The sequence below is a fragment of the Pangasianodon hypophthalmus genome, chromosome 2, assembly GCF_027358585.1.
Source record: "Pangasianodon hypophthalmus isolate fPanHyp1 chromosome 2, fPanHyp1.pri, whole genome shotgun sequence".
Taxonomy (NCBI): Eukaryota; Metazoa; Chordata; class Actinopteri; order Siluriformes; family Pangasiidae; genus Pangasianodon; species Pangasianodon hypophthalmus.
The window spans coordinates 137,501-150,000 of NC_069711.1; the positions used below are offsets into that span (position 1 = coordinate 137,501).

Here is a 12,500-nt window from a genome sequence, read left to right on the forward strand (position 1 = left end):
GATTAATATTAAAGTAAGAGTGCAGACCTAGTGAACGTTTAGAAATAGTATTAAAGGAGAAGACAGTTGACTGGGTGGTTATCATGGCCACGCCCCCATTAACGCTGGACAGTAAACCTCTGCAGCTGAGCTCTAAGTGACCAGCAGAAAGCTGATAATCGCCCCGTCATTCCCCGTGGACTTACACATCTACAATCAACTAAGTATTTAAATTGATTATAAAAATTATTGAACTAACTGATATATGAACATAATTTGTAACATAATGATATTGTTGAGTAATTAATATTTCTTGTATTTTACGAGACGTTTAACTGATAATTTAGATTGTTTTCACCCAGCGCTGGACTTGAGGAATCACAGCGTCACATTTTTCCCTGAGCCAAGAGCGGAAACTCTGGCAGTGAACGTTTTATCCGCTGTGTACAGCTGATCTTATAACCATCAATTTAATTCCAAAGCTGAAATGTGCATAAATTCCACGGTTTCAGATTTATGCTGTATGATGCTCCCAGTGAAAGAGTTTTTTTGTGATTTTGGAGATGGAGGTTTCTTATTGATGATGATGATGATGATGATGATGAGAGTATTGCAAACACCTGATACACATGAAATAAACTGTTTAAGATACAGTATATTGTAAAAACAGCTCAGTGATCATTCTCTCATGTTTCTCATGACATCAGGTCACTGTACAGCCTGATGGCTGTTTCTCTGTGTGTGTGTGTGTGTGTGTATACATGGTGGTGATGTGGTGAGATGTGGTGCTTAGGTACCTGTTGTAGTCGAACCAGGCAGCGTAGCTGGGAATGATGATGTGGTGCGTCTGTTCTGTCACGTTGTCCTCATGCAGATCAGAACCTTTCACCGGTTCTCCCTTCACGCTGGCAGAACCTTCATCCTCCTCCTACAGAGAGCACACACACACACACACACACACACACACACACACGAACATGCACATCTCCTGTTAAAGTGAAATAAGTGAAAGCAAGAATAGAAAGTTGTCTTTATTCTAGAAATGATGATATTATTATAAATATATTATAAAGGGCTGTTTAGTAACATCTGGATTTCAGTGGAAAATCAGATGTTACCTTTCCCACCGTCTCCATTGCCTCGTCCTCCTGTTCGTCTACAACACACACAAACACACACACACACACACACACACACACACACACACACAGACAGAGGAACGAGTGGACATGAGTGTTATACACATCTATAACTGAATAAACACACTAACACGCTCATCTACTCACCTCCATCAGCCCCTCCCTTCACTGGAGTCGAGTCTGAGTCCTTTTTAGTCACTATACACACACACACACACACACACACACACACACACACACACACACACACACACACGCGCAGAGAAACAGCTTGTTAAGAGAATAACATGTTAACATGCTATTTACTTTAGGAAGTGAGGTCAAGTGAACCTCACGACTGTGATCCTAAAAGATTTAGGGGGTGTGGTCAGAGTATCTGTGGGATTTAGGGGGTGTGGTCAGAGTATCTGTGGGATTTAGGGGGTGTGGTCAGAGTATCTGTGGGATTTAGGGGGTGTGGTCAGAGTATCTGTGGGATTACACACAATTCTACAAGAAGCATTTTACTCGCTGTAAAAATCAGGTCACTTTTGTAAGTGTGTGTGTGTGTGTGTGTGTGTGCGTGTGTGTGTGTGCGTGTTGCGTGTGTGTGTGTGTGTGTGTTAGTTACCTGTTTTATTGAGTGACTCCTCTGCTGCAGGTACAGGTGACGGCTCGTCCAGGTCTTTAGTCAAATCCTCCTGCTCCTCCTCCCTCTGACCTCGCTTCGACTTATTGTAGGGGGTAGTGGGCCTTCACACACACACACACACACACACACACACACACACACACACACAGGTAAGCATACGAGCACACACGCGCACACACACACACACACACAGGTAAGCATACGAGCACACGCACACACACACACACTACAGCTTTTGGCTTTTCACCAATACAGAAAAATATGAGTTAAATCACATGACTGTGTGTGACAGTGTGCAGTATGTGTGTGTGTGTGTGTGTGTGTGTGTGTGTGGGTCAGGTTCTCTGACTCTCCCTCACCCTTTCTTGGTGTTCTTCTTCTTGCTCTCCTGAGGGGGCGGAGTCGGGGATGGAGAGGGGGAGCGTTTGCGTTTCTTGGCGTTGGCGGGTTTTTTATCTCTCCTCTCGTCCGGAGCGCTCACTTCATCCGTCAGAGTCTTAGCCGAGATCCTTTTCCTCCTCGTGCCTCCTTCACCCACCTCGTAGTCTTCCTCATTCATCCACTCGTTATACTGATCCAGATCCAGGATCCACTTAGCATGAACCTACACACACACACACACACACACAGACACCGTCTCACACACACACACACACACACACACACACACACCCCGTCACACACACACACATACAAAAACCGTCAGGACACATGGGCATTCAATTAATAAACCAAAGTGCAAAAGTGAGAGAGACAGAGAGAGAGAGACAGAGAGAGAGAGAGAGAGAGAGAGAGAGACAGAGAGAGAGAGAGAGAGAGAGACAGTGAGAGAGAGACAGAGAGAGAGAGAGAGAGTGAGAGAGAGAAGTGTTTCAGAGAGTTGATACCTTTCTGGGTTTCTCTGCAATGGGTGGATCCTCCACTACGGCCTCGACTTCGCTGGCGGAGATCCACGTATCATAACTGTACAATAACACAAACACACAAACACACAAACACACATCGTTACACAGCAGATCTTCACTCACTCGTCTGTGTGTGGAGTATTTAAAACTCATGTCATGAGCTGTGTCTCAAATAACATTAGATTTAAAATAATAAAAGATCCAGAAGATTAGAGCGTAGAACACAATGTTAGGTGGGTCTGTAACACACACACACACACACACACACACAAGGGCTGGGTGAAGATGACATCTTGAAGATGTATCTTATATTCATCTAATTTTCATCCAGTTAAACATTCTCTAGAAAGCAGAGATCCAGCTCACTAAACAAACCGTGAGTAAACTAATCGCTCTACACTAGCTGTTCGTTACTTTAAATCATGTGGTGTAGTGGAGTCACTGTTACCTCCCTGAAGTTGATTAATTTCCTATAACAGCACATCCCCAACTGCTTCATTCCCCTTATACCAAAGCAATTTACCAACAATTACAATGTTTTGTTAATTAAAAATGTTACATCATACTGTTTTATCTGTTTATAGTTACATTTAGTGTTTGTGAGATGAGTTGGTTCCTGTTGTCGCTTACGTTATAGCAGCTATAAACACTCGTTCCTTCACCAGCCTCTTTATTCTCTCTCTTTATTCTCTCTCTTCATTCTCTCTTTTCAAGTTAATAAGACAAAAACGCAGCTTGTTCCGCATGTTACTGAGAAACCGCAAAGAAGCGTAAACTCCTCTGTCCTGAAGATGTCGGAAAAATTACAGTTACAGCTTTACCTCTGACTGTTACAAAGCGCTGACACTGGAGACTCCTTCCTTACATGTTACATTGTTACACAATATTACAGAAAACTTCACCATATCAATGTTTAAACATTTTTAATCTGTTTATATGGAGCTTCTGCTGTATGCGTGAATGAGCTGTTACTATAGAAACGATAACGTATTAGAGCGAGCGCATTAATATAAACCTGCACTACTGTCAGAGCTGCTGTTATAGAAAACTAATCAACACCTTCTGACCAATCAGAGTGCAGAACTCAACATATATGGGATTTAATCAGCAGTCATACCTGTCGGGCCAGTAACCCCAGTGCAGCAGCATCTGTTTATCTCTCTTCATCACAGGACGAACCCACTCCTCTGCACACACACACACACGCGCACGCACACACACACACGCACACACATGCACACGCACACACACGTCAGGTTATTGAACAGCGAGAGGTTAAAGAGTGTGTATTGTTGTGTGAGTGATGTGTGACTTTCTCACCCTCCTCCAGACTCGTGGGGATCGGAACCACCACATGAGAACTGGCCTGTTTATCATCAGTTACTGAGCCCTGAAACACACACACACACACACACACACACACACACGGTTATAACACTAAAAACACAAACTTATTAACACACACATACACACACACACACGGTTATGGAGGTACCTGGTGTCGTTTAATGATATCCTTCAGTTTTCCCAGAAGTTTGGGTTCGATCTCTGAGCTCAGGTAGATCACAGGCCGAGTCAGACAGTTATTCTGCGCACACACACACACACACACACACACACACACACACACACACACAATGAGATTTATTAAAAGTCGTAAGCAGGTGTTTTAGTCACTAAACGTTCCACCTGGTGCTGTAATGATGGTGCAGTTGTTTTATTGTTGCCACAGTAACCGATCCAGCCGTCACTCAGGTTGGTGTGAAATGAACCACAGAGGTTCCGTTAGCTCCTGTTTGGTGTTGTTTTTTGTCTCTGCAGTGCTAAAGAACATCATCATCTCACCTGTACCAGAGACTTCTCTATGGTCATAAACATCTCCACATTCCGGTCCATTCTAGACGGATTCTGGAAATCAAACCTCCTCCTGAAACACACACACGAATCATTACAGCGGCTCCACACTGACTGGCACGGAGGTAACAGGAACATGTGAGACCCTGTGAGAACTGTACGTGAACTGTGTGAGGAACATGTGAGGAACATCTCACCATCCTTGGTCACTCTTGAACTTGTAAGCAGCAGCAAGGATGTGACACAGCGCTCCTCCCGCCTTAAAGTCCACAAAACTCTTCATCTGATAACACACACAGTTACAGTGAGCACTACTGAGTGTGTGTGTGTGTGTACCGGTAGTTTGGTGAGAGGAGGGTGTGTGTGTGTGTGTGTGTGTGTGTGTGTGTGTACCGGTAGTTTGGTGAGAGGAGGGTGTGTGTGTGTACCGGTAGTTTGGTGAGAGGAGGGTGTGTGTGTGTGTGTGTGTGTGTGTGTGTGTGTGTGTGTATACCGGTAGTTTGGTGAGAGGAGGGTGTGTGTGTGTGTGTGTGTGTGTGTGTGTGTGTGTATACCGGTAGTTTGGTGAGAGGAGGGTGTGTGTGTGTGTGTGTGTGTGTGTGTGTGTATACCGGTAGTTTGGTGAGAGGAGGGTGTGTGTGTGTGTGTGTGTGTGTGTGTGTATACCGGTAGTTTGGTGAGAGGAGGGTGTGTGTGTGTGTGTGTGTGTGTACCGGTAGTTTGGTGAGAGGAGGGTGTGTGTGTGTGTGTGTGTGTGTGTGTGTGTGTGTGTGTGTACCGGTAGTTTGGTGAGAGGAGGATTGCTGACGTGGCGACCGAAAACTTCCTCCTGAAACTGCAGCAGCTGAACCACCAAACTGGACAGAGATTTATTAGTGGGAGGCTCCGCCTGGATATACTGCACACACACACACACACACACACACACACACGCGCGCACCCGTGTACACACACACACACACACACACGTCAGCTTAATTATCAGGAGATTATAAATAACATAATTACGTTGTTTACGTAACCATAATAAACTACAACAGTGAATTAAACAGGACGTTATTTTACTACAGCTTTACTACGTTACTAATAAGAACGTTGTTACGTATTAATTGTGATTATACGCTTGTCGCATTTGTTGTCGTTAGCGAGGAATTACATCATTAGCACATTTTATCAGTAGCTGAGTTTACTGCTCTGTTTTGCCCCCTAGTGGAAGAACTTATTTTCAATCTTTCAGTTCAGTTACGGTCCTCAAGCTGCTCACGCTGCGTCACACGCCGGGGGAAACGCACCGAGAGGAAAGCGCTATCTGCCCTCATTCAGTTCTACATACATGATCTCACAGATGCCCACGATTGGCTAGTGTCACTGTGATTGACAGGTGAGAGAGAGTATGCCCCTCCCACCCAGAGAACATGGAGCTCCACTGACTGTGGATTCAAACCCGCGAGCTCCAGCCGCTAGGCGACGTTTCCGTTCTGCAGTCAGAAGTTTAATTAATTATTACTGAAACCGAATACTTACTTAATTAATTACATTTCTAAGAAAAAAAGTAATTTTTACTCCTTATATTTTTATTTAAACTTTGAAAGTACTCATTACAAATCTCAAAGGTCTCTTCTTCTCTCAGCCAGCTGACGACGTGATGACGTGCGCTACACGTCTAAAGAACACGTCCGTTTTATTTATATTTTATTAAAATTACATTACAGTGAAGTTTAAAGTTACATTTATGTTTTATTCAGTTTAAAGAATATAATCGCGTTAATCAACACAGAAAAAAAAATCAGGCCAATTCATCTTCTCAATTTCATCAGTTAAAAATATTTATTTATTTTTTTCACTTTTTAATATTTGAGTAAAAAGTTTCTGACTTTCACGTTTAACAGAATGAGAGTTTGCACATCATCTGCACTTTCACTTCTCAGAACGTTTTCCACTCTTTCTTCTACACAGTATTAGAGTCGAAATGTTTAAATCACTGAGAAAATTTAAAATATTTAATCATCACATATTCACTCGCTGTGCAGCGCTACTTACTGTTCTGTGTTTATATATTTGTCTTTTGTGTCGGTAATAGACGTACAGAATGAATCTTTTTACACTGACTCACTGAGGATTTGTTCAGTAGTGGGTTTAGTACAAAATAAAAATAAAAATATCTGATAGTTTCAATCCTGTAACTGAAGCAGTTTAAATTTTAAAGTGAAGTGAAGTGACGTATAGCCAAGTACGGTGACTCATACTCAGAATTTGTGCTCTGCATTTAACCCATCCAAGTGCACACACACAGTAGTGCACACACACAGTAGTGCACACACACACACACACACACACACACCGTAGGTTTTCACATAAAAGAAAAGTTTTGAAGGTATTGATAATTGTCGAGCTACGAAGTGGGGAAAAACATGCACTCCTCAATGAAAGCGTGTGTTTTGTTAGCAACAAGTTAATCAGCTAACGTTACTGATGAGTTTATGACGTATTTACTTTCTGAAATCTGTGAACTGTACGCTCGGTGTTATAGATTTAACCAACTAACGTGTCTGTGTTGATTGATTTAATGTAAATTCTTAAAACTCATTTATAGAAGTGAAGTTTAAGTTATTGTTGACAGTGTGAGCGGTGTGTGTGTACTGACACGACTCTTAACTGCACATCGAACCGCTGACGAACCCTGATCTCTAGAAGTGTACTGTAACTGTATAATACACAGCCTGAACAAATGCTCAAATCTGATTGGTCAGAAGGTTTTCGTATAACAGCACAGGAAGTTCCGGCGAGAGGGAACAGAGAGAGAGAGAGAGAGAGAGAGACTGGTGATGGAATGGTGATTTATCGCAGCTCTAACGTTAGTGAGAACAGGAACTAACTCGTCTCTCAGATGTTCTACACCAGTGGCCACCAACCCTGTTCCTGGAGATCTACCTTCCTGCAGGTTTCATCTCCAATAAAATCTAACACAGCTGTTTTAGCTGATCAAGAACTTCTTAAGGCAGTGATTAGATGGTCAGGTGAGCAGGATGATGGTTGGAGATAAAGTCTTCAGGAAGGTAGAGCTCTAGGAACACGGTTGGTCTACACAATAAATCTAACTATAAACCAGATTTAATTTTTTTTTTTTTTGGGTGGTTTGGGGCCATTTGTGAACCTCAGGCGTTTGTGATGTTTGTACAGAACCATGCATAAATTTTCACCCCCTGAACTTCTCCACATTGTTTAGTGTTACACTGGAAATGAAATGAACATCCCATAATACTGAAATGGTGGGAAATCAATATATTTTGCAAAATTATTAACAAATAAAAAAACTTAAAAACTATAAAACTTTTTCAGTGGTGACTGCATTAATATTCACCCCCGTCACTGTGAAACCCTTAAACTGGTTCTGGTTTCCATCAGACGTCGTATGATCTCAATGTAAATACACCTGTTCCTGGAAGAACCCAGATTTATGTTTGAGAACTTAAACACACAGCGTCATGGAGACCGAGCAGCGATCAAAACAAGTCCGGGACAAAGTTCTGGAAAAGTATCAGCCAGGGTTTGGTTATAAAAAGTATGACAACATCTGGATTAAGTCCATTCAGTTCAGGTGGAGTTTCAGCTCTGAGGCAGGGGGGCGAATACTTACGCACAGCGCTGATCAGCTCTTACTGCTCTTATAGCTATTACAAGCTAATTAACATGTAAAGCGTTTATAATGCTACTCACCTGCTTAATATTTAATAGAGTCTATGGGGGATTTGTGCAAAAGTTTACACCCCCCTGCTAACCACATTTATCATGAAATATCCACTAACAATAATAATAATAATAATAATAATAATAATAACAACAATAATAATAATAATAATAATAATAACAACAACAACAATAATAATAATAATAATGTGAATTCTATAGGTTTCTTTGTTATTGACAGTTAGATGATGATGATGATGATGGTGATGGTGATTATGGTGTTGGTGATGATGATGGTGATGATGATGGTGATGATGTTAGTGGTGATGATGGTGATGAAGATGATGATGTTAGTGGTGATGATGATGGTGATGAAGATGATGTTAGTGGTGATGGAGATGATAGTGGTGATGATGATGATGAGGAGGAAGGTGGTGGTGATGATGATGATGATGGTGATGATGATGTTAGTGGTGATGATGATGGTGATGGAGATGATGTTAGTGGTGATGGAGATGATAGTGGTGATGATGGTGATGATGTTAGTGGTGATGGAGATGATAGTGGTGATGATGGTGATGATGTTAGTGGTGATGATGGTGATGATGTTAGTGGTGATGATGATGATGATAGTGGTGATGATGATGATGGTGATGATGGTGATGATGATGATAGTGGTGATGATGAAGATGATGGTGATGATGATGATAGTGGTGATGATGATGGTGATGAAGATGATGTTAGTGGTGATGGAGATGATAGTGGTGATGATGGTTCTGATGATGATGTTAGTGGTGATGATGATGATGAGGAGGAAGGTGGTGATGATGATGATGGTGATGATGATGGTGATGATGATGATGATGATGTTAGTGGTGATGATGGTGATGATGATGATGGTGATGATGATGGTGATGATGATGATGATGATGTTAGTGGTGATGATGGTGATGATGATGATGGTGATGATGATGGTGATGATGATGATGATGATGTTAGTGGTGATGATGGTGATGATGATGATAGTGGTGATGATGAAGATGATGATGATGATGATAGTGGTGATGATGAAGATGATGAGGAGGAAGGTGGTGATGAAGATGATGAAGATGGTGAGAGGGGAGGGGCAGACTGGACTGGACACAAAAAATTCATTCACTAATTTTTGTTTTTTAGAGACGAGTAGAAGCTGATTAACAAATGAATGCAATACAAGATGAATCAAACCGGATGCACATCTGGATGTGTGTGTGTGTGTGTGTGTGTGTGTGTGTGTGTGTGTGTGCGCGCGCGCGTGCCGCACTAAACCATATTTAGTTTTTTCCTCCCGGATAAAGAGAAACGCGTCGTGTTCCTTCATGAGCTCACATTACCGGAGTGTGATACATCAGATGATGCGTTTAAATCGCTGTTTAAAATGTTTAATCTTAATAAAGGCTTTTTTTCCACAGGCTAATCCTGCATCTCCTATTGTCTGATTGCGGTTAGAGGATTTAAACAGCTGGATTTCTGTCTCCATGCCTCTGTCTCTCCTCATCATCTCCACTTCATCACCTCCAAACATCACCTCCAGCTGCCCTTCACATGCACACAAACCGCTAAGTACCTTTTTGTAATTCTTCCCGAGCCACACGCGGACATTGTCGAACTGAGACACGGTATCAGAGGCTTCGAAATATTTCACATTCGGCCCGCCGTCTTTCTTCCGCACCGCCATCTTTGTCTCCAGTCAGAGTGTGAGGCGGAGCGCCCTCTGCTGCCCAGCTGCGGTAGTTCCTTTAGCTCAAGCGAGAAACGGCGTCCATTTTGGCTCAAGTTTGGATTTTGAGGCTCCGTTCTCTCTGGCTGTGTTTGAGCCAACATGGCGGGACAAGCAGCACCCCTGAGTCCGGAGTCCCATCCCCCTCTCTCATATAAGTATATAAATATATAACATATACAAAGGATGTGTCATACTTTTATAAACGTGGCTCAAGTTGATTTTTAAACTATTTTTAAACTATAAGCTACAAGTAAATCATTTTCCTGAGGCGGATTGATGCACAATACTCACTCCAGTCCTGCATGGATTACTGGTTTAGAGTTATTTACAGCCGTTTGTGTGAGTTACGAGTAATAAAAAATCGCACATGAGGGAAAAAAACACTGTTAATAAAAAAAAAGTATTTTAGAGATGAAAACACAGCGTGAGTCTAGAACTTTCAGCACGCAGTGCGAGCGTGTGACCGCTAGAGGGCGCCGCTGGACTGAAGCTCACATTCCAGCTACAGCTTTAACATGAGATTAAAGTCCACACCAGGGTTTACTCTCATTTCACCTGCTCCACCTTCATACAGGTGTATATCTACTGGGTGTAGTCCATCTGTAGCACTGCACAAAGTATTGGCACCCCTCTACCCCACCTCAGTGTCAGTGATAACGTAAGAACAAGAATTCTATCAAAAACCAACCAATATATTTGTTTATTTCATTATAATTTATTTATAACTTACACTGTAGGTTTATATCAGGTATGATTTAGGGCATACACATTGTTTTACAATATTTAAACTCACATTGCTGATTTTTAAGAGAAATACACTGGCAATATATTTCATCTCAAATATTGAAATTCTGTTTTATTTATTTAGCACTATTATTCAGCCATTTTTTTGACAAACCTGTGTCTGTATATCTGTTTAAATATCTATTAAAATATAGCTTTCTCAGTTACTATAACTTGTGATAATCTTTTAAATGCTGAATATTAACACAATTAAATGAATGAATGAATAATAATCCACTAGAGTTAAAACTTATTGCAGCAGAGTCAATAAAAGTGCCGTAAAGTTTAGTTCATTCTCTAACATTAACTGGAGTCATCATTATCACAGTTAATTAAGGTTTAAGCAAAAAACAAATTGTGGTCCTGATTAAATTATGATAAACACTGCAGCTCTTTTTACTCTCTTATGTTTCCTGTAAGAAGCTTGAAAAGTCGACTCTTGACTTTTTATTTTTGTAAAAATTTAAAATAAGTGCACGTGTGTATCTGTGAGGAATGGGTAATAAATAATGATCAATCAGTGGCTTGATAACTAGTGTGTGTGTGTGTGTGTGTGTGTGTGTGTGTGTGTGTGTGGTATTGATTATTGTATGACGCTGTCACCACCCATCAGCAGTGTGAAAAAAACAAAAAAAAATCAGAAAACAACCTCAAAAGTGCAAATATAAAAATGTGTTAAAGCTGATCACCTGAAGGAGGTGACAGGAGTTTATCTCTCTTATTATTATTATTATTATTATTATTATTATTATTATTATTATTATTATTCACATTTTACAAGCTTTATGATTTTTGTTGTTGTTGTTTAGTTGATGTTGAGTTGGTTGAATCATCTTATTTCCCCCTCAACATTTATCATTAACTATTAAACTTTCAACTTTTAAACTTTTTAATATAAAATATTAATTGGTTGGATTTATAAATAATTGTGAAACTGAAAATAAAAATATAAATGAAAATGGTTTAGTTCTGTTAAATTTACATTAAGGTTTTCATTTGATTTCATGATCTGGAATTAAACTCACATTTTTCAGATTTTTGAGCTGTATCGTTCAGCGAGTTAAGAGAATTTAAAACCAACATTCTGACATCAGACGTAACTACAGAGTCTCACACACACACACACACACACACACGGAGTTTAATTAAAACAGAGGTGTGTGTGTGTTTTTGTCTAAATGTAGCAGACGAGCGCTAGGTCAGATTATCCTTCACTCCGTGAGCAGGTTTTCTTTACAGCATCGAATTAACACTGACTTTATTTTATTAATTCATCAAATCGACACAGTGAATTAAAAGTGTGATAAAATCTCCTACGTCTCACACACAGCTTTACTGAGTTGCACTTGAGTAATGATATAAATAAATTAAATGTAAAATACAGGATGTGCTGGATCAAGTGCTGTTTCTTTTACCAGTGGAGGAAAAGGAAATAAAAATATATTAAATGTAGAGTTTTGATTGTTTCAGTAAACACACTTTAATATACAGAATAAATAAAGACAACATTCAGTCCATCACCGTTAACACTTTAAAACACAATTCACACATTATTATAGTGGTACACAACACACACACACACACACTCACACAACACACACACACACACACACACACCACACAACACACACTCACACTCACACAACACACACACAACACACACACACACACACTCACACAACACACACTCACACTCACACAACACACACACAACACACACACACACGCTCACACAACACACACTCACACAACACACACAC

At 40.7% G+C, this 12,500-nt stretch overlaps 1 protein-coding gene across 2 annotated transcripts in view; it reads right to left on the bottom strand.

Moving 5' to 3' along the window:
- smarcc2 (SWI/SNF related, matrix associated, actin dependent regulator of chromatin, subfamily c, member 2) overlaps nucleotides 1-9,960 on the bottom strand; it is a 21,560-nt gene extending 11,600 nt beyond the window's left edge. For both annotated transcript variants that reach the window (XM_034299050.2, XM_034299042.2), the window contains exons 1-13: nucleotides 9,802-9,960; nucleotides 5,287-5,406; nucleotides 4,706-4,791; nucleotides 4,500-4,581; nucleotides 4,150-4,242; nucleotides 3,975-4,044; nucleotides 3,772-3,841; nucleotides 2,637-2,712; nucleotides 2,109-2,353; nucleotides 1,729-1,850; nucleotides 1,266-1,316; nucleotides 1,098-1,135; nucleotides 777-907 (exon numbers count right to left, since the gene is read on the bottom strand). In XM_034299050.2, the coding sequence (XP_034154941.1) occupies nucleotides 777-907; nucleotides 1,098-1,135; nucleotides 1,266-1,316; nucleotides 1,729-1,850; nucleotides 2,109-2,353; nucleotides 2,637-2,712; nucleotides 3,772-3,841; nucleotides 3,975-4,044; nucleotides 4,150-4,242; nucleotides 4,500-4,581; nucleotides 4,706-4,791; nucleotides 5,287-5,406; nucleotides 9,802-9,912 (1,295 nt within the window). In that variant the 5' untranslated portion in view covers nucleotides 9,913-9,960. The remainder of the gene's footprint in view (nucleotides 1-776; nucleotides 908-1,097; nucleotides 1,136-1,265; nucleotides 1,317-1,728; nucleotides 1,851-2,108; nucleotides 2,354-2,636; nucleotides 2,713-3,771; nucleotides 3,842-3,974; nucleotides 4,045-4,149; nucleotides 4,243-4,499; nucleotides 4,582-4,705; nucleotides 4,792-5,286; nucleotides 5,407-9,801) is intronic.
- Between the last annotated feature and the right edge of the window lie 2,540 nt (nucleotides 9,961-12,500).